Here is a 19,362-nt window from a genome sequence, read left to right as displayed (position 1 = left end):
CAATCAAATAAATATTATTATAGCAAGCCGCCGCCATAGTACGATTCGTAATTTTCGTTTGTGGCGTTGAGAAGTCTGATTCATTTCAGCGAATCGGTTCACTTTTAAGGTTCGAATTAGAGAATCGATTCAATCGAGTCATCGCTGAAAAGTTTTTTTTTTTTTTTAATTGAACAATATCAATTTACAAACTCAAGTAGGGAATAATAATATGCATATGAAAATATACACACATTATATGTAATTAAATCGCGTGTATCTATCATTTTGTGTATGCTTAAATAGGTTCATGTGTATAAAAGAAACAAAAGCATATTCAGTACAATAAACAAAAGCATAATATTCAGACATTTTAAGGGGGCTGCAAGGAAAGGGGGAAAAAATAAGCATGTACCAAATCTTAGAAGGAAAGAGACCCATATGACTTCATATAAGGGATCTTTGGATAAAGTAGCCTATTTTATGGATGAGAAATAAAAGTGTTCCCAAAAGTGTCTTTATTTCTTTATTTAGTAGAGGCATAATAAATATTATGCTGTTTATAACTATGTTTCCCATAAGATTTCACAGATTCTGCTTTCAACATGCCTTCTTTTCCTTCCTTAAATTGATGTAGGGAAAATAATATTTTGCTAAATTCTGTTATTTGACACTGTGTTTTCGATTACGAATTCTAGATGTTTGGCGCTACATAAGCTTAACTCATATAACTTTCTCCATTCGAATGATTCACAAAAGCTTTGAGAATCGGTTCATTTGAATCATTAATATGTTCTTATTATTGATTCATATGAACCGATTCTCAAAGCTTTTGAGAATCAATTCCTCTGCGAATCGGACATCATGTTCGCTTGCATTTAGAAAGTGAGGAGGACTGAATGTCTCCGTATATATACACAGACTCAATGAAAAGTCGGGGTTGTCTACAGCCAGGTCTGGTCTATCGAGGCAGGAGAACTGAAGGCTGTGCCAAATATCTTCTGTTTTCATCCATGAAACGGGAAGTCGCGTGATTATTGATGACTTTTGGTGGAAAAAGCCTTCGAATCAACCATACGGTGATTTTCATGCGTTTTACTGGTGATTTTGAGATTGATCTTTGCCACACTGTACATCTTCGAAGGAGCCACAGATCGGACTGTGTTATGTTATGTGAATATGTTACGGATAAAGGCAGCTCTGCAAGATAAATCCACGTTTTCATCACTGAACCTCCGCGAAAATCCTGCTTTGCACGTCTTGTGGTGATTTCACTTATGAAAATGTCAGGATATGTACCATTTCTTAGCATAACATAAGACAGCAGCGGCGTATTGTAAAATGCATTTCCATATTTCGTACGGCGCGGGAGCGCAACATGTATTTCCTGCGTGAATCCTGTATGCACAGGAAGAGAAATGCATTATAACAGACTGTATCAGGCCAAGATACGCTCTCCGATCACGATCACATCTGTTTTGTCTATTTAAGCAGCCATTCGCTTTTTATTTTCCTTATCACAGGGTGTCATGCTGATCTGGGGCGAAACATCTCGTTCAATGGTCGTATCGCTTCCTTCCTGATGTTCTTCATCCATGCAAGGATTCACCATGGAAACCCTCAGGTGGACACCGAGACTGGATCCTGGATTGGAAACAGAGAGGCTCATGGATGTGTAAACAGCTTCGCAGTCCTTTTTGTCGCCTTCATGTCAACTTGCTGAGGCTTGTCTTTGCAGACATCAGAAAAAAAACAAAGGCGTGTAGCTGGGGGCATTTGTTCGAGAAGTGCGCTGGCGGGCGCCAGTGCCACGAACATGCATGCAAGATCTGATTCAGAGTCTAAACATGCGAGCCATGACAATCAGGTGGTGACTTCGGATCTGATCTCAGGATTGGACATTGCCCGACACGTTTCCAGGCTTTCAAGCGACCAAGCGCAATGTTTTCGGAGCGTCTGCTGCGTTGAAACCCACAAGGAGTAATAGTTTTCATAGCATCTTTTACAATCCAAAGCCCAGAATGCCTCGGAACCGGGCCTTTTCCGAGCCAGAGTATTCTGCGGAGTATTCGGCTGACTGTTCGGTCACCCTGCCCTCTGACCCCGGGCAGGCGGTGGGACGCACCCACGAGGTGACAGTGCGCAGTTCTGGCTGCTGCCTGTGTCTGCCGCGGTTTATGCGTCTGACCTTTGCGCCAGAATCTCTGGAGAACCTCTACCAGACCTATTTCCGCCGGCAGCGGCACGAGACCCTGCTGGTGCTGGTGGTGTTCGCGGCCCTCTTTGACTGCTACATCATTGTGATGTGCACTGTGCTTTATACCAGCGATAAGCTGGCGTCTGTGGTCGTGGCGTCCGTGGGACTGGTGGCAGACGTGCTCTTGTACTTTCTGTGCCGGTACGGCCTGCTCCCCGACCGTGTGACGCGCCGCCTGGTGCCCTATGCCTTATGGGTGCTCATAGCGGCCCAGATCTTCTGTTACCTAGGACTGAACTTTGCCCGCTTCCATCAGCCCAGCGACACGGTGGGCTGGCAGGCCTTTTTTAGCTTTTCCTTCTTTTTGACTCTGCCGCTGCGGCTGACCCCTATAGTGCTGATCACGGCCGTGTCCTGCGGCGTCCACACCCTGGTCCTGGGCGTCACTATTGCCCAGCAGCAGCAAGAGGACATTCAGGGGGCGGCTCTTGGAAGACAGGTGAGAAAAAATGATGGCGAGGAGCAAGATGATTTGAGAGATTTGAATGATCATAAACTCTCTTGAAATTAAAGGTTCTTTATTGGCATCGATGGTTCCATGAAGAACCTTTCACATCCATGGAATTTTTCCATTCCACAAAAGATACTTTATACTCTCTTTCAAAAGGAGGTTTTCACAGTGATGCCATAGAAGAACCATTTTGTTCCCCAAAGAACCTTTCAGTGAACAGTGCTTAAAATAACTGTTTTTTTGTCCACAAAGTCTCTAAATAACCTTTTTCCACTACACTAAATAAAGTTTCTTTGTTGGCATCGACACCATCCATGGAATTTTTCCTTTTAAGAAATGTTCACTGAAAGGTTCTTTGTGGGACCCAAAATTGCTCTCAATAATAAATTTTCTTGGGATCACTGGTTCCATGAAGAACCTTTATCATCCGTGGAATCTTTCCATTCCACAAAATGTTCTTTATACTCTCTTTCAAAAGGAGGTTTTCACAGTGATGCCATAGAAGAATCATTTTTTCCCCCCAAAGGACCTTTCAGTGAACAGTGCTTAAAAGGACCATTTTCTTTTTCTTAGTGTGAAGTCCACAAAGTCTCTAAATAACCACTGAATAGTTTCTTTATTGGCATCGACACCATCCATGGAATTTCTCCTTTTAAGAAATGTTTACTGAAAGGTTCATTGTGGGACCCAAAATTGTTCTTCTACACTCTTAAAAATAGATTTTCTTGGGATCAGTGGTTCCATGAAGAACCTTTAAAGACCCCCTGTGGTGAAAATCAAGTTTTTAATGATGTTTATATATCTGTGTGGTGTTTTTTAATGCGCTTTAAGACAAACCATGTGCAAATTTAGAAGTCAACACCATTGCTGAGTATTTTCTCCTTAAAACTGCAGTGAAAAAAAGACTCGAAAACTGGTTTGAAATCGCTGGTGTTTCTGACGTCACAAACTACCTTGTAACCAATCACATCAACATGATTGTCAACGAGTGGATCTCTAAACTGGTGCGAGCGAGTGGAGGCGGGGCTAATTTGTATATTCATAGAACAGTGTATATTAAATGAGGCAAAGGTGTAGAGTTACATTCAAGCTATTTTAAGGCCTGGAGATTTTTAATATGTCATTTTGGTGATCAAAGATGAGTTTTAAGGGATACAATTATTGACTACAGGGGGACTTTAACATCCATGGAATTTTTCCTTTTAAGAAATGTTCACTGAAAGGTTCAGTGTGGGACCCAAAATTGTTCTTCTACCCTCTCAAAAATAGATTTTCTTGGGATCACTGGTTCCATAAAGAACCTTTCATATCCATGGAATCTTTTCATTCCACAAAAAAAAAGGTTCTTTAGATTTTTGAAATGTTCTTCACACTAAGAAAAACATGGTTCTTTTAAGAAATGTTCATTCTTTGGGGAACCAAAAACGGTTCTTCTATGGCATCATTGTGAAACCTCCTTTGGGAACCTTTATTTTTAAGAGTGTAAATGAAAAGCCCATATCATCTCATCGCACAGCTCCTTCTGAGGATTCTGATCAAAGTCTGATTCAACTGGTGCTAAAACCTGACAGAGTGAAAGTCTCAGTGACAACAGTATTTATCAAACAAACATGCATTTATATCTCGTAACCTTATTGTAAATTGTTAACCTTAATATTTCTAACTGGTTCTAACAAACATTGTCAGGTAGATTTCTCTGCGAGTTAAAAATCTACTTGCAAATGTTTATAGATGGGATAAGGTCCCACAAGTTAATGTTAATATAATATAACTAATACATAATATTGACAAATAAAGAGCATTTGTTACAGAATTTATTCATCTTTGTTAAAGTCGGTTAATGAAAAATACTTCTCATTTCTAGTTTCTGTTAGTTTAGGTCCATTAAATAATATTAACATACACAACTTTTGATTTTAATAATGTGTTTGTAAATGTTGAAATTAACATTAACTAAAATTAATAAATGCTTTAGAAGTATCATTCATTGTTAGTTAAAACGGATTTAATCAAATAATTGGATTTAATGCATAACATAATACTAATTACTAGATAAATATTTTTTTGTCTTTTTATGGTACTAATTATTTAGCTGTCAGAAATGGTACCTACAATACAATTTGAAATGTGTTACATTTTGTTTACTAAAATATATTGATCATATGATAAGCGAAGAAACGTTTTCAGGCAGATTGGATTAAAGATTCAGAATTTTTACTTTATAAATCATGTCACAATTGTGCCGGATCTCTCAAAATAAAGGTTCTTTATTGGCATCGATGTTTCCACGAAGAACCTTGGAACATCCATGGAATCTTTCTATTGCACTAAAGATTATTAAAAAGTTCTTCACACTAAAAAAAATGGTTCTTCTTAGAACTGTTCACTGAAAGGTTCTTTAAGGAACCAAATATGGTTGTTTTATGGCTGCGAAAATCCCTTTTTGGACCTTTTATTTTTAACATTAAACCTGCGACCTAGAGATGAAGTAGATATTAAGTTTAGATACGTTTAGTTAGCTGAAGAAAAATACTGGACTTCTTTTTATTCTAATATATTATTTCAATTGTAAAGCATTTAAACATTATGGTAGCTTTTGTTTTACTGCCATAAATTTATGTGCTTAATTGTCATGAAAATAATGTTACAAAGCCAAAAATCTGGTCTTCGATTTTTGATATAGTATAATGTAAATTTTATATTTTTTCTTTTGATTTTGGGATGAAATATGACTGGGCATACTTTCATCAGATTCAGGTGATGCATCATAAATAGAAACTTGATATTTGCTGCTGTATGTATAAGCGTGCTGTCATGGTGCCTGTTTGTGGCACTGCAGTCATAAGATGGTAGAAGGGGCCAGAAGGGCCGGCAGGTGGGTGTCCAGCCGAGGTGCTTCGCTCTTCTTACTCAGCAAGACTGTATTTGGTACAAACTGCAGCCCCGAGAGACATAACACAGAAAGCAGTTTATTAGAATACATTACAGAGCAAGAACCTGAAGATCAACTGTTCATAGAGGCATTATTGTGCAGTGCAGGTCCTTCTGTAGTTGGGTGAATCTCACGAAACTGATCAAGAACATGTTTGGGTCTTTTCACTATGTTCAGAAATCATTTAGGACATCATGTTTTTTTTGTTTTTTTGCAAATTCTTATTACTGTAATGTGAAAAAAGTATATTATTATACATTTTAAAGTATTTATACATCATGGTAGTTTTTGATGATTTAAAAAAATTACAGCATTTTTTTTAATTTGCTTACTTCATGACAATAATTTCAGTCACTTTTTAATTGTTATCATCAATTATTTATATTTTCTAAATTATATACACTGGCGGTCAGTATTTGGAATAATTAAAACTCTGAAGCAACACATCTGTTTTCAACATTGATAGTTTCTTGATCATCAAATCATCATATTAGAATGATTTCTGAAGGATCATGTGACACTGAAGACTGGAGTAATGATGCTGAAAATTTAGCTTTGATCACAGGAATAAATTACATTGTACATTCCAAACTTACGGCTTATATATATATATATACATATACATATATATATATATATATAATACAGCTTAGACGCTAAGTCAAGAAGGGTTGTGTAAGAACACTGTGGATGCGTGACATGATTGTGCTGTTCTGTCTTGCAGCTGCTGGCCAACATTGTGATCTACTTATGTGCCATCACAGTGGGCGTCATGTCGTATTACATGGCCGACCGCAAACACCGCAAGGCCTTTCTAGAGGCCCGGCAGTCGCTGGAGGTGAAGCTGAACCTGGAGGAGCAAAGTCAGCAGCAGGTGAGAAAAACAAGAGAGAAAACCAAGATGAGCCTGTGAATTTTTTTATGCTGAGCTCGAGATGCTCATCTGATGAACTATGCAGCATTTCCTGTTTTGCTTATTTGCTTATAAAACTTATTTCGATTAATCATGCAGCCCTATACCTGGTCTTAAGATTCAGTCACATTAGCAAAATTTTGATGAAATTTCACAGGGTAAAGGGTAATTTATCAATAGTGTTGTGACGTTTTAAGCTTCTTTGCATGACAAACTTGAACCTGTTGCGAAAAACTTTTGCCTTCACGTGAAATTCCTGATTGCACGGATTGCTATTTAAATTAGCCTACTTGATTTTCACTGAACAATCATAATAATTTTATGAACAGACCTTTACTGTGCACCAATGAAAAAAAAAATATTTTCGTAATTTTATATAAAAATAACTAACTTGCTTTTGTTGATCACCTGGTTTGTTTTTCTGTGATGTCATACAATGTAGCCCCGCCCACAGTGAAATCTCATTGGCCTAAAATCCCACCCTACAAAACTGTATATTAAAGGGTTAGTTCACCCAAAAATGAAATTTCTGCCATTATATGTCGTTCCACACCCGTAAGACCTTCTTTCATCTTCAGAACACAAGATAAGATGTTTTTGATGAAATCCAAGAGGTTTTTTATCCTCTACGAAGTCGTTATTTTTTTATTTATTTTTTTGTGCACAAAAAGTATTCTCGTCGCTTCATAACATTAAGGTTGAACCACTGCAGTCACATTGACTATTTTAACGATGTTTTTACTAATTTTCTGGACATTGAATGTGGTAATTATGTTGCTTTCTATTGGGGATAAAAACCTCTCGGATTTCATCAAAAATATCTTAATTTGTGTTCTGAAGATGAATGAAGGTCTTACAGGTGTGGAACAACATGAGGGTGAGTAATTGGTAATTGGGTGAACTAACACTTTAAGCATCTGATATAGCTGCAATTGTGTGATGTCATACAGGATTTTCAGCTTTTGTGTGGACAGAAAATTGCTTCATGTTTGTGTGTACAGATTCAGCAGTCAGTTCATCATTACAGAGCAAACAGTTCCTATTAGTGGAAAGTTGAGAAGGAAAATAGGGGTGTGTGTGTGAGAGAGAGAGTGAGAGAGTGCAAAACAGGCCGATAAGAAGCATATGAGGAGAAACTCCCTGAATACTAATGGAGAAGCAGGGGCTGCTGGGAGACGGGGTCTGCCAGCCAATCAAGGAGCATCCGGCTACAGCAGGGTTACCATGGCGACCAACCTCCTGAGACGATGTCAGCTGTAATCACACTAGCGACTCCCTCCTCTTGATCCTTTCCAACCTTTATCTTCTTTTATTGTCACACTCTCGGGTGAATATACTGACCTGATATGTTGTCAGCTGCCTCCTCTATTCATGTGTGAGTGTGTGTGTGTGTGTGTGTGTGTAGGAGTGGTAGAATGTGTTGGAGGAGAAGCGGCAGTGTGTGGGTGTGTGCGCGCTAAAGGGCTCTGCGTTGTCCTGCTTGTCGTGTCAGAGTCGTATCACGTCAGTGCCTCGGGGTTGACTGGAGTCAAAGCAAAGCCGCTCATTGGGATCAGTTGTGGAATATGTTTGGGACTGAAATACCCTACTGTGAGTGGACATGTTAACAGGTTGCCATCTGGTGTATCAGTTCCTGGTTAAGGAACATATTTGAACAAAACATTTCCTTATATTTGTGTGTGTGTTTTTCCCCCTCAAGTTTCATCTGCATTTCCTTTTTCTTTGTGTGTATATGTAGGTTTGTTGCTATTTTTGAAGCAATCATAATAAGGCTTTGTTGCTTTTAGTCTGTCTGTTATAGGGTTGGATGTCGTATGAATTTTAGTGATTCCACTTCTGCTTATTGATTCCAAGTTTTGATTCCAATATGGTATTTTTTTTTTTTTTAAAATGAAGTCAAACATTTAGATATCAAACGTATTTATTCTGCGTCTTTTTGCAAAACATTCTGTTGCAGATGAAAACCATGAACAAAAAACAGCAGCCTAAAGAACAACTAACTAATAAATATAAATTTCAAAACATGATTAAAGAGAAGAATACAGTCAGTAATACAATAACAACAAATAAGCAATAGCACAAATAAAAACAAAGTTCAGAAATTGAAATCAAATGTAAAATAATACTGATAGTTTTCTTTTTATAAATAAAACATAGATGAATCCTTATTAAAGTTACAAAAGTTATTCAGTCAAGATCAGTAAGTGATTTTACTTTTGCTTTTGTTCTTTGATTAACGTTAATGACACGGGCTGCAGCAGGTTTATTAGGGATTATAAGGGATAGTTCACTCAAAAATGCATCCCATCCCATTTCTTCTTTCAGCCAAACACAATTGGAGATATGTTTAAAAATATCCTGGCTCTTCCAAGCTTTATAATGGGAGTGAATGGTACCCGAGATTTTGAAGCCCAAAAAAGCACATCCATCCATCATAAAAGTAATCCATACTGCTCCAGGGGGTTAAAGGGTTAGTTCACCCAAAAATGAAAATTCTGTCATTAATTACACCCTCGTGCCTTTTACACCCGTAAGACCTTCGTTGATCTTCGGAACACAAATTGAGATATTTTTGTTTAAATCCGATGGCTCCAGTGAGGCCTACATAGGCAGCAATGACATTTCCTCTCTCAAGATCCATTAATGTACTAAAAACATATTTAAATCAGTTCATGTGAGTACAGTGGTTCAATATTAATCTTATAAAGCGACGAGAATATTTTTGGTGCGCCAAAAAAACCAAAATAACGACTTATTTAGTGATGGCCGATTTTAAAACACTGCTTCAGAAAGATTCAGAGCGAAATGAATCAGCGTGTCGAATCATGATTCGGGTCGCGTGTCAAACCGCCAAACTGCTGAAATCACGTGACTTTGGCGCTCCGAACTGCGGATTCGACACGCTGATTCATTATGCTCCGAAGCTTCCTGAAGCAGTGTTTTGAAATCGGCCATCACTAAATAATTCGTTTTTTTTTTTTTTTTTTTTTGCCGCACCAAAAATATTCTCGTCACTTTATAATATTAATATTGAACCACTGTACGCACATGAACTGATTTAAATATGTTTTTAGTACCTTTATGGATCTTGAGAGAGGAAATGTCATTGCTCCCTATGTAGGCCTTACGGAGCCATCGGATTTAAACAAAAATATCTCAATTTGCATTTCAAAGATTAACGAAGGTCTTACGGGTGTAAAACAGCATGAGGGTGAGTAATTAATGACAGAATTTTCATTTTTGGGTGAACTAACCCTTTAATAAAGGCCTTCTGAAGCGAAGCGATGCGTTTTTATAAGAAAAATATCCATATATACAACTTTATAAACTAGAATCACTGGCTTCCGTATGCGAGTAGAGTTCCGGCAGAAGAGTGAACTTTGACCCGACGCATGATATTCTGTCTCAGATGCGTGTTTCATCTACGCAAAACTGACAAATAGCTAACAGGAGTCAGAAAAGGTCAGATGCAGGAGTAAAGTTGAGGGTTTTTACTGTTCTTTCCACTTCTTTCTCTTTTTCTGTAAAACTGAAACATACAAAGATTACAAATGTCTTGCTTCAGAATGTTTACAAATAAACATGAATGAATTTCCACTGTTTACAGTGTTCTTTGAGCACGCATAACAAAAGGCTACATTGTACATTCAGCTCTGCTTAGTATTATTGTTGTTCACGAATTGCCATTGTTGCAGATACGTAAAGCTTGAATGATCGGGATTGGTATCGGCTGCAAAAATCCTGATCGGAGCATCCCTAGTAGGTTTATACTGTATGTGGAGTTGCTGTGAGTGAATCCATAATTCATCTGTCGCCTGGTTCGGCTGCTAAACGTAGTGTTAAGGACTTAGCTATGTCTGTGGTCTTCTCTGGTAGCTCTGCTCGTAGGGACTCCGGGCTGTCCTGTAGCTGTGCTTGGACTGGTCTAATTCAGGAGTACCCGTTTAGGAAACGGTTGAGCTTGGAGGCATCAGGACCTTCTCCTGGCGCCTATAACACTGAGCCTTCTCGGGAGTAAGGCTGTGGTGTCACAGGATGCACCTAATTGGTTGCCGACTAGGGGTGTAACGATACACTCATATGCTTCTAGGGGTGTCACGATCATGACACAAAAAGTTTTATTATTATTATTACTTTATTATTCTTACAATAATACTATTATTTTATTATTATCAGGACCCACAAATATTCCCCCATTGCATTATTTTACATTATAGAGTAGTTTAATGTAGTAATGTGTTACTGAAACTCTGTAAACTTTAATTTTTGTGTCACGCAGTACTCGTTAAGTTAGTACATCCAAAAATTTTAATTCTGCATTTACTCAGTCTCATGTTGTTTTCGTGCATCACGATAGCATTTGAATGTCCATGTACATGTATGTGCGTCATTGTAAATCCGTTCATCATAAAGCCATTGTGTCTCTTCAGAAGACTTGGTTTTGGATTAGACCACTCGATTGATTATTTTTATGATGGCTTTATGACATTTTTTGGAAGTTTTAGAGGAATGGACTTTGAATGGAGGCACAGAAATCTCTCGGGTTTCATAAAAATATCTTCGTTTGTGTTTGGAAGTTGAACGAAATCTTAGGTTTGAAATGATATGAGGGTGAGTACATGATGATAGAATTTACATTTTTGGGCAACTCACATCGTTTACATCAACACATTTTTATATCGTGATATCTCGATATAACGATCTCTATTGCTGAGGCATATAGTTTACTCTGGGTCAGGCCCATCAAATCTTTCCGTGCTGAAGCCTGATACATTTGTACTTGGTGACCTTCACAGCACACAAGCAGGCATGCATGGTGTAGTGGGTATTAAAGTCCCATAGCATCAGCAACTGACAGTAGCGTCGAGTTCCCTCAAAAGGGAACGTCTTAGGGTTACATATGTAACCCTGGTTCCCTGAGAAAGAAAACAAGACGCTGTGTCGCGTTGCCATCTTCCTTCAGACAATTCAAATCTGATGACATTTAAAGGGATAGTTCACCAAAAAATGAAAATTTTCCAATGATTTTCTCTCCCTCAAACCATCCTAGGTGTATATGACTATCTTCTTTCAGACGAACACAGTCGGAGATATATTTAAAAATATCCTTAGTCCTCCAAGGTTTATAATGGTTGGGAATGGGGGGGCCGTGTTTTGAAGCCAAATATAATGCATCCAGCCATAAAAAAAGTAATCTATACGACTCCGTGGGGGTCCGTATGGAAGCGATGCGTTTTTGTAAGAAAAATATCCATTTTTAAAACTTCAAAATTCAAATAACTAGCTTCTGGTGAACAACCGTACGCAGAATGTGCAAATCGATTTGTGGCGGAAGAGTATGACGCACAACGTAATGACGAACACGGAGGTGCAGAGGATAGAGCAAAACAAATCACTGGTCATTATGAACACGGCCCCCCATTCACAAACATTATAAACCTTGGACTAAGGATATTTTTAAATATATCTACAATTGTGTTTGGCTGAAAGAAGATAGTCATATTCATCTTGGATGGCTTGAGGGTGAGTAAATCATGGGACAATTTTAATTTTAGGGTCAACTATCCCTTTAATGCAGACACCCTTTTGTACACTCAGGCGCTCAATGTGACATTATTGGACTGCCGTCGGCCAACAAGATTGGCATGAATTCACACATGCTTCAGATACTGGGTTCTGCGGGACGCGTCCCCATAGCATCAGCAACTGACACAGTGTCTCGTTCTCTTCTTGGGGAACCGGGGTTACATACATAACCCAAAGACGATTTGCTTCTCAAGAACCATTTCTTTTATTATCAATGTTAAAAACAGTTGTGCTTCTTCATATTTTTGTGGAAACGGTGATACATTTTTATCAGGATTCTTTGATTAACAGAAAGTTTAAAAGAACAGCATTTATTTTAAATTAATTTGTAACATTATGTAACAAATGTATTTGTCGTTTTTTATCAATTTAATGTGTCCTTGTTGAATAAAAGTTTTAATTTCTTTAAAAATATATCTTAAAAAGGCCTGGGACATTGTACCTTTAGAAGCAATTTTGTTTTTTTTGTTTTTTGTTTTTTTTTTAGGTTAATAAAATTTGTTAAACAGAGCTGCGAGTAGTATAATTTTGTATTGGTAAATGAAACCATTAACAAATGAGTATTTAGTAAACAAACATGCAACGGTGGTTTATGTGCAGAACTTGTGTGAATACATCTATCCGATCTGCTGATGCACATTTACAGTGACAAATACACAAGACAGTTATGTTCTTATAATCAGTCGTTGTTCTTCCTCATACAGGAGCGTCTCCTGCTGTCCATCTTGCCCAAGCACATTGCAGACGAGATGCTTCAGGACATGAAGAAAGAAGCCAGTCAGAAAGAGATGCAGCAGTTCAACACAATGTACATGTATCGGCATGAGAATGTCAGGTGAGTTTGTTGCAGTGTTTCAGTAAATGAGGGCAAAGCTTTATGCAGATTGTTTCTAAAAGGAGCCTTTTACTGTACTTCTGTTGCAGTATTCTGTTCGCAGACATCGTGGGCTTCACACAGCTGTCCTCGTCCTGTAGTGCGCAGGAATTGGTTAAGTTGCTTAACGAATTGTTTGCCCGTTTCGACAAACTAGCAGCTGTGAGTTACTGTTATCTGTGTGCATGCATTTTTCAATACACATTTAGTTACGTTTACAAGATTAAATTGTTTTTGTTGTCTAATGATTTTAAGCTATTCATATAGAGTGCAACAGTAGAGTTTAAAGCAAAAATCACATTCATTTTCTCCATAGAGAAGCTGATTTTAATTTTGTCTAAAACAAATGTTTAAAGCCAAAATAAATCCTGAAGACATAAAACATTATGAATGACACAGTCTAGTCAAGTGTGGAGTTAGTAAGATTTTTTTTTATTTAATTTCTTTTATTTTGCAAGGACATTCAATTGAGCAAAAGTGACAGTTAAGACATTTATAATTTACAAAGCATTTCTGTTTCAAATAAATTATGTTCTTTTGAACTTTCTATACATCCAAGAAAATATTTTTAAAAATGATCACGGTTTCCAGAAAATTATGAAGCAGCACAACTGTTTTCAACATTGATAATAATCAGAAATGTTTCTTGAGCATCAAATCATATTAGAATGATTTCTGAAGGATCATGTGACACTGAAGACTGGAGTAATGATGCGGAAAATTCAGCTTTGATCACAGGAATAAATTACATTTGTGAAATAATTACAACAGAAAACAGTTATTTTAAATTGTAATAATATTTGACAATTTTACAGTTTTTACTGTATTTTTGATCAAATAAATGCAGCCTTATTAAAAGTAAATCCAGGCTGAAAACAGGATATTTCAGACACGAGAGAAACAGGACTAAATCAAAAGCACATGTAACATCCATAGAGGACATCACAAGAAGAGAAACACTGGGGTATAAATACACAAGCTAACAAGACTGGCACAAGGAACAGGTGTAGGTAATGAGTAGCTATGGTAACTATGGAAACAATCAAGGGAGTGATAGAAACAAAGAAAATGGGAACTAATCACAGGAAGACAAACAACAGGAACAATAGGAACAAGAATAGACTTCAAAATAAGAGTCCTTAAACATGAGACAGCGGAAAACAAGACAGGAATTGTAACCATGGAGCGGATTCCAGATGCTCCACAAACATGTAGCAGGAGGGTGGTGGAGCGGAGGTGGACCAGGGGGATTGATGGAGGGCCACGCCCCTGAAGAGGAAGTAGGCCTGGTAACCAAGGCGATGCAGGCAGAGCAGGGTACCAGGGTGGAGCAGGTAGAGTGGCGCACCAGGGTGGTGCAGGCAGAATAGGAAGCCAGAGAAGGTGGCCACTACGGCAAAGCAGACAGAGCTAAAGACTACCAGGGCAGAGCAGGCGGATCTAAAGACCACCAAGGCAGAGCAGGAGAACCTGAAGACCACAACAGTGGAGCAGGAGATTACCAATGTAGAGTGGGTTACCACCAGAGCAGGAGGAACTGAAGACCATGTTCATAGACAGCCTCCTTGGCCATCACAGGGAAGGCAGAGGTTTCAGAAACAGCCTCCTTTGCCATGACAGGGCAGACAAAGGGTTCAGAGACAGCCTCCTTGGCCGTGACAGAGAGCACAGAGAGTTCCAAGATGGCCTCCGTGGACGTGACAAGACAGGCAGCAGGATCAGAGATGGCCTCCTTAGCCGTGACAGGACAGGCAGAGATTTCAGGAGGAGACGCAGTGGCTTCTGGAGGAGATGTAGCCGTCGCTGACGCCTTGGGAGGAGCAGGGGAACTGTGTGCATCCCAAACACATGGAAGCACAGCCGATGGCGGCAAGACCTTTGGGACCATCAAACTTGGGACCATAGGGCTTGAAAGCACTGAGACCACCGGACTCGGTACCACCAGACTTGGGACCCCCGGATTTGGAAACCCATGGTGGGGCAAGCCCCGTTTAGGGGAAGGGTCCTCCTCCACCTTCCCCACAGTGAAGAGGGGAACCTTTTAACTGAAGAACGAAATCCAAGAACTCGCACAGCAACCCTTGAGGACCAATACGGAGAAGTGTTGATTGAAAATGGTCATTTAGTCCATTGCAGTAGAAATCAATGAGGGCAAAGTCCGGGAGGTCAGTCAGATAAGCAATGTCCAAGAAGTCTCTAGTGTGGTCCTTAAGTGTATGTGTGCCTTGACGGAGCTGGATTAATCTTACTGCTGGATCCATCTAGTCTGGTGTTCTGTCACGTGGCTGTTTTAGAAACGAAGAAGCGTTGGATCCAAGTGCAGTAGACATGTTTATTTAAACAAAACAACAAAAGTAGAAGGCAGGCAGAAAACAGGATATTCCAAACACAGGAGAAACAGGACTAAAACAAATGCACATAAGACAATAGCGATGGGTGCTTTCGAAACATGCTTCATGAAGCTTTGAAAACCTTTGCGATTCATTTGTTTCGAACCAGTGATTCGGAGCATGTATCAAACTGCCAAAGTCAAGTGATTCCAGAGTCTAGAGTCAAGTAATAGAAACAGTGGGTGCACCTCAATCAGTTCCCTAGTTCAGTACTCCCTAGTTCAAACTTTCACTCTTTCAAAAGTCCCACAATGCACCGTGAAAACCAGGGAGCATTGATGCTCACTGTGGTCCCTTAACGGAAGTTCTGTTGCACGTATACTGTATGTAACAAGCAAGTGAGCCAGGGTCTTTACTGTCCTTACCAGTGCCTGACTTCATGTACACAAATATATGGATTCATGACCTAGGAAGCTAGGGAGCTAATCACAGGAAACAGCAGGAACAATTAGACAATAGTCTCTATTAAGAAAATGAAAAATACTCCCTGAACCAAGGCAGCTGAAAAAGTGGACATACACTGTTGCACTCTATTGATGCTTTATTGGCTATTGGCTGATATTTTTTTGACCAGTAAACCTTGCAGAAATCTAAAGGTGCTTTACTTTCTTTCCTTGTCAGAAATACCACCAGTTGAGGATCAAGATTCTCGGCGACTGCTATTACTGTATTTGTGGCCTTCCAGATTACCGTGATGACCATGCGGCCTGCTCCATCATGATGGGCTTGGCTATGGTTGAGGCAATTTCGTAAGTGATGCATAATCATTTAATTCCTGAACTGTTCATGAACTGTCACATGGATTGTTCATGGAAATTAGTGACTGGTTCATAACAATTATTTATAAATAGCTTAAGTTGGGCGTGCTTGAATATGACAAGGTTTGACACATTCATCTGGACTTCAGATATGTTCGAGAGAAGACGCAGACCGATGTGGACATGCGTGTCGGGGTGCATTCTGGAACAGTCTTGGGTGGGGTGCTCGGACAGAAGCGCTGGCAGTATGATGTGTGGTCTACTGACGTGACGGTGGCCAATAAGATGGAGGCAGGAGGAATACCAGGGTAAAGACCCACACCTTCACCAGTGCTAAAGCTTCTTTTGTTTGGTTCAGAATGCTAGGGTCAATTAACTAGATTTGGCCATTTCATACATTTTTACTGATCAGACAGTAGGGCTGCACGATATCGGGGAAAAAAATGAAATTGCAATAATTTGTTTTTCTGCGATATACAGTAGTGGCCGATATAAAGTGATTAAACCATCAAAAGTTAAATGAAACCATCAAAATATGAGGAATATATTTTAAATACGAGGGAAGAACAAAACAACAAAAAGCTCACAGGAAAAAAGCATACATTGACTACAACATAATCAGTTATTAAAGGGGTAGTTCACCCAAAAATGAAAATGTTGTCATCATTTACTAATCCTCATGTTGTCCCAAACCTGTATGAGTTTTTTGTTCTGTTGAACACAAAAGAAGAAAGAAAGGTTTGGAACAACATGAGGGTGAGTAAATGATGACTAATGCCTCGTTTCCACTGAGCGGTACAGTACAGTACAGTACAGTTCAATACGATTCAGGACGGTAAACTCTTGATCCGGCTTGCGTTTCCGCCACCAACAGTACCCTTACTTGATAGGTGTATGCCAGAAAGTAGCGATCAACGTCATTCTCACGCATTCTCTCAGAAAGCGACAGTAAACAACAATGGAGGACATACAGCACATCTTGTTCTTGCTTCTCGGCATGTGGCTGTTTGTCACAAGAAGAAACAACATTGTGTTTCAACTTTGTTTATAAATGGTGCCTCTTCTGTTGACATTTCCCTTGTAGCACGCACAAGTGACGATTCTCTGTCAACCAATCAACGTTCTGCAGCGAGTCTAGTTTCACCCTTTAGTACCAGACTACTGTGCTAGGTACCCCAACGGAAGGGTCCCTAAAAAGTGGTATTTTACAGTTCGGAATTAGGGTACCATTCACAACGTCTGACAATGGAAATGGCAAAAATTGAGTACCGTACTGAACTGTACTGTACCATACCAGTAGGTGGAAATGAGGTAAAAATGTTCAGTTTTGGGTGAACTTTCCCTTTAATATTTGGTTGGTTCTCTCTTGTTTTTGCCTGTGTTCATAATTTCTTTGTGTGACAGCCTGGCCAAAAATGATGTCGCCACAATTTGCCATGTTTCACAAATAAAACAATTGACTCCAAGCACAACTACACAATACACTTATAAAATTGTCAACAAATTTTTAATAATATTTGAATAAAGGGTAAAGATGTCAATTTTCCTAGGCCAGACATCACTTTTGGCCACTACTGTATATTGCGATATCAAAAAATACAGGAAGTTTTACCAGATGACTCTAGATAGCTCTATTTGGAAAGAATAATTAATTAATGAATTTGTTAAGGAAAGAATATAGCAAAACAAAACAAAAAAAGCCACCAAAAAAAAAATACAATTATTTATTTATTATGATTTCATTGTGATTATTACTGAATATAGTCAAATAAGAAATATATTGTAATAATCCTATTGTGCTGTAAAAAAAAAAAAAAAAAAAAAAATTACAATACAAATATTTACAAGCTTTTATTTTGATGTGTTGCCAGCAAATAAATAAATGTGAAAGCGCTGTACGTTCATTTACACGCGTGCAGCTCGCAGCGTCCCAGAGCGACTTGATTACACTGGCCATTCTGAGTCTCTGAAACACTGTATCATGAACTACACGTGTATATTTACTTAATTAAATCACAGCCTGAACTTGATTTTATTTTGATATATCGTACAGCCATATCGGACAGCTATTCATTCATGTGTGTATCCAGTGTAAATGCCCTCTGACACACAGTGAAGACAGACGGCAGATCAGTCACTGCAAGAAGTGACTCAGACAAGTGTAAATGCATCTGGTTGTTCAGGCCACTAAACTTTACTCCTCCCTAACTGAAATACGCCCACATACTGCAAACAACACGTGAGCGAACAGTCATGGATGAGACACATCTGGATATATGCCTGATTATTAGACCCTTATCCATCATCATCATCATCAGTAAAACTCAATTACAGTGAGACCCACCCTAAATACACATGCTAAAGTGTACTTATTTTTCATATACTTAATTACAATGCTTCCAGCTCAACACTATACCAGCGCGGATTGCGAGTTGTTAGTGACTCTTTAGTTAATTTGCCCTGAGTTTTCAACAGAACATTGTCTGCAAGTATTGCGAAATCAGCAGAACAACTGGTTATGTCGGCCATTAATGGACTCAGAAAACAGGCTATGCTTGAACTGAAATGTTTCTGGTAGGCGAGTACACATCTCCCAGAATACCCTGGAGTGTCTGCACGGGGAGTTTGATGTGGAGCCAGGGAATGGAGGAGACCGCTGTGAATACCTGAAGGAAAGGGGCATTGAAACATACTTGGTGGTGGTGCCCAAGGGACCCGTGGGCAAAAATGGCATCAATGGAGTAGTGAGTGTCATTTCCTCATAGTGTCCTTTCCATCTCTGTGTGTCTCTCTCATTCTCACACTCTCGCTAATGTTTTTTCCAGAAGCTTTCGGTGACGTCATCGAATGGGAATTCTCCATTACTGATCAACACCACGGAGTGTAATGGGAGCGTCCACACGGCATGTACCACACCGGAGGATCCAGAGGAGCTGGATACACGGGTATTAACATGATGATCTCGCACACTAGCTATGTTTATGCACCTATTTTTAGGCAATTTTTGGGTTATCGCATAAAAACACTGTATGGAAATTCTAAAATTGTGCATAAAAAAATGTATGTGCTCAATTTAGGCAGAAAGTTTTATCCGATAAGGATACACTTCGGATAAACTATGATGGAAACACATTTACCAAATAAATTCCTCGATGTGCAACACATGACGTCACTAACCAGCGGACCAATCGCATTGCACAGCATCTCAAATATTGTTTTGGT

The 19,362-nt window shown here is 39.0% G+C and overlaps 1 protein-coding gene across 2 annotated transcripts in view; it reads left to right on the top strand.

The window, feature by feature from the left end:
• The first annotated feature begins 821 nt into the window (after window positions 1-821).
• adcy3a (adenylate cyclase 3a) overlaps window positions 822-19,362 on the top strand; it is a 35,753-nt gene continuing 17,212 nt past the window's right edge. Inside the window, exons 1-8 of one of the 2 annotated variants that reach the window (XM_051864897.1) lie at window positions 822-2,675; window positions 6,344-6,493; window positions 12,823-12,953; window positions 13,043-13,154; window positions 16,004-16,131; window positions 16,290-16,448; window positions 18,719-18,884; window positions 18,969-19,085. In XM_051864897.1, coding sequence (XP_051720857.1) covers window positions 2,001-2,675; window positions 6,344-6,493; window positions 12,823-12,953; window positions 13,043-13,154; window positions 16,004-16,131; window positions 16,290-16,448; window positions 18,719-18,884; window positions 18,969-19,085 — 1,638 coding nt within the window. In that variant the 5' untranslated portion in view covers window positions 822-2,000. Of the gene's footprint in view, window positions 2,676-6,343; window positions 6,494-12,822; window positions 12,954-13,042; window positions 13,155-16,003; window positions 16,132-16,289; window positions 16,449-18,718; window positions 18,885-18,965; window positions 19,086-19,362 lie in introns of both variants that reach the window. The other variant, XM_051864896.1, reaches the window with a different exon arrangement.

The sequence above is a fragment of the Ctenopharyngodon idella genome, chromosome 16, assembly GCF_019924925.1.
Source record: "Ctenopharyngodon idella isolate HZGC_01 chromosome 16, HZGC01, whole genome shotgun sequence".
NCBI classification, from domain to species: Eukaryota; Metazoa; Chordata; class Actinopteri; order Cypriniformes; family Xenocyprididae; genus Ctenopharyngodon; species Ctenopharyngodon idella.
Note: the sequence above shows the minus strand (reverse complement) of the source record. Positions and strands in the feature narration are given on the sequence as shown.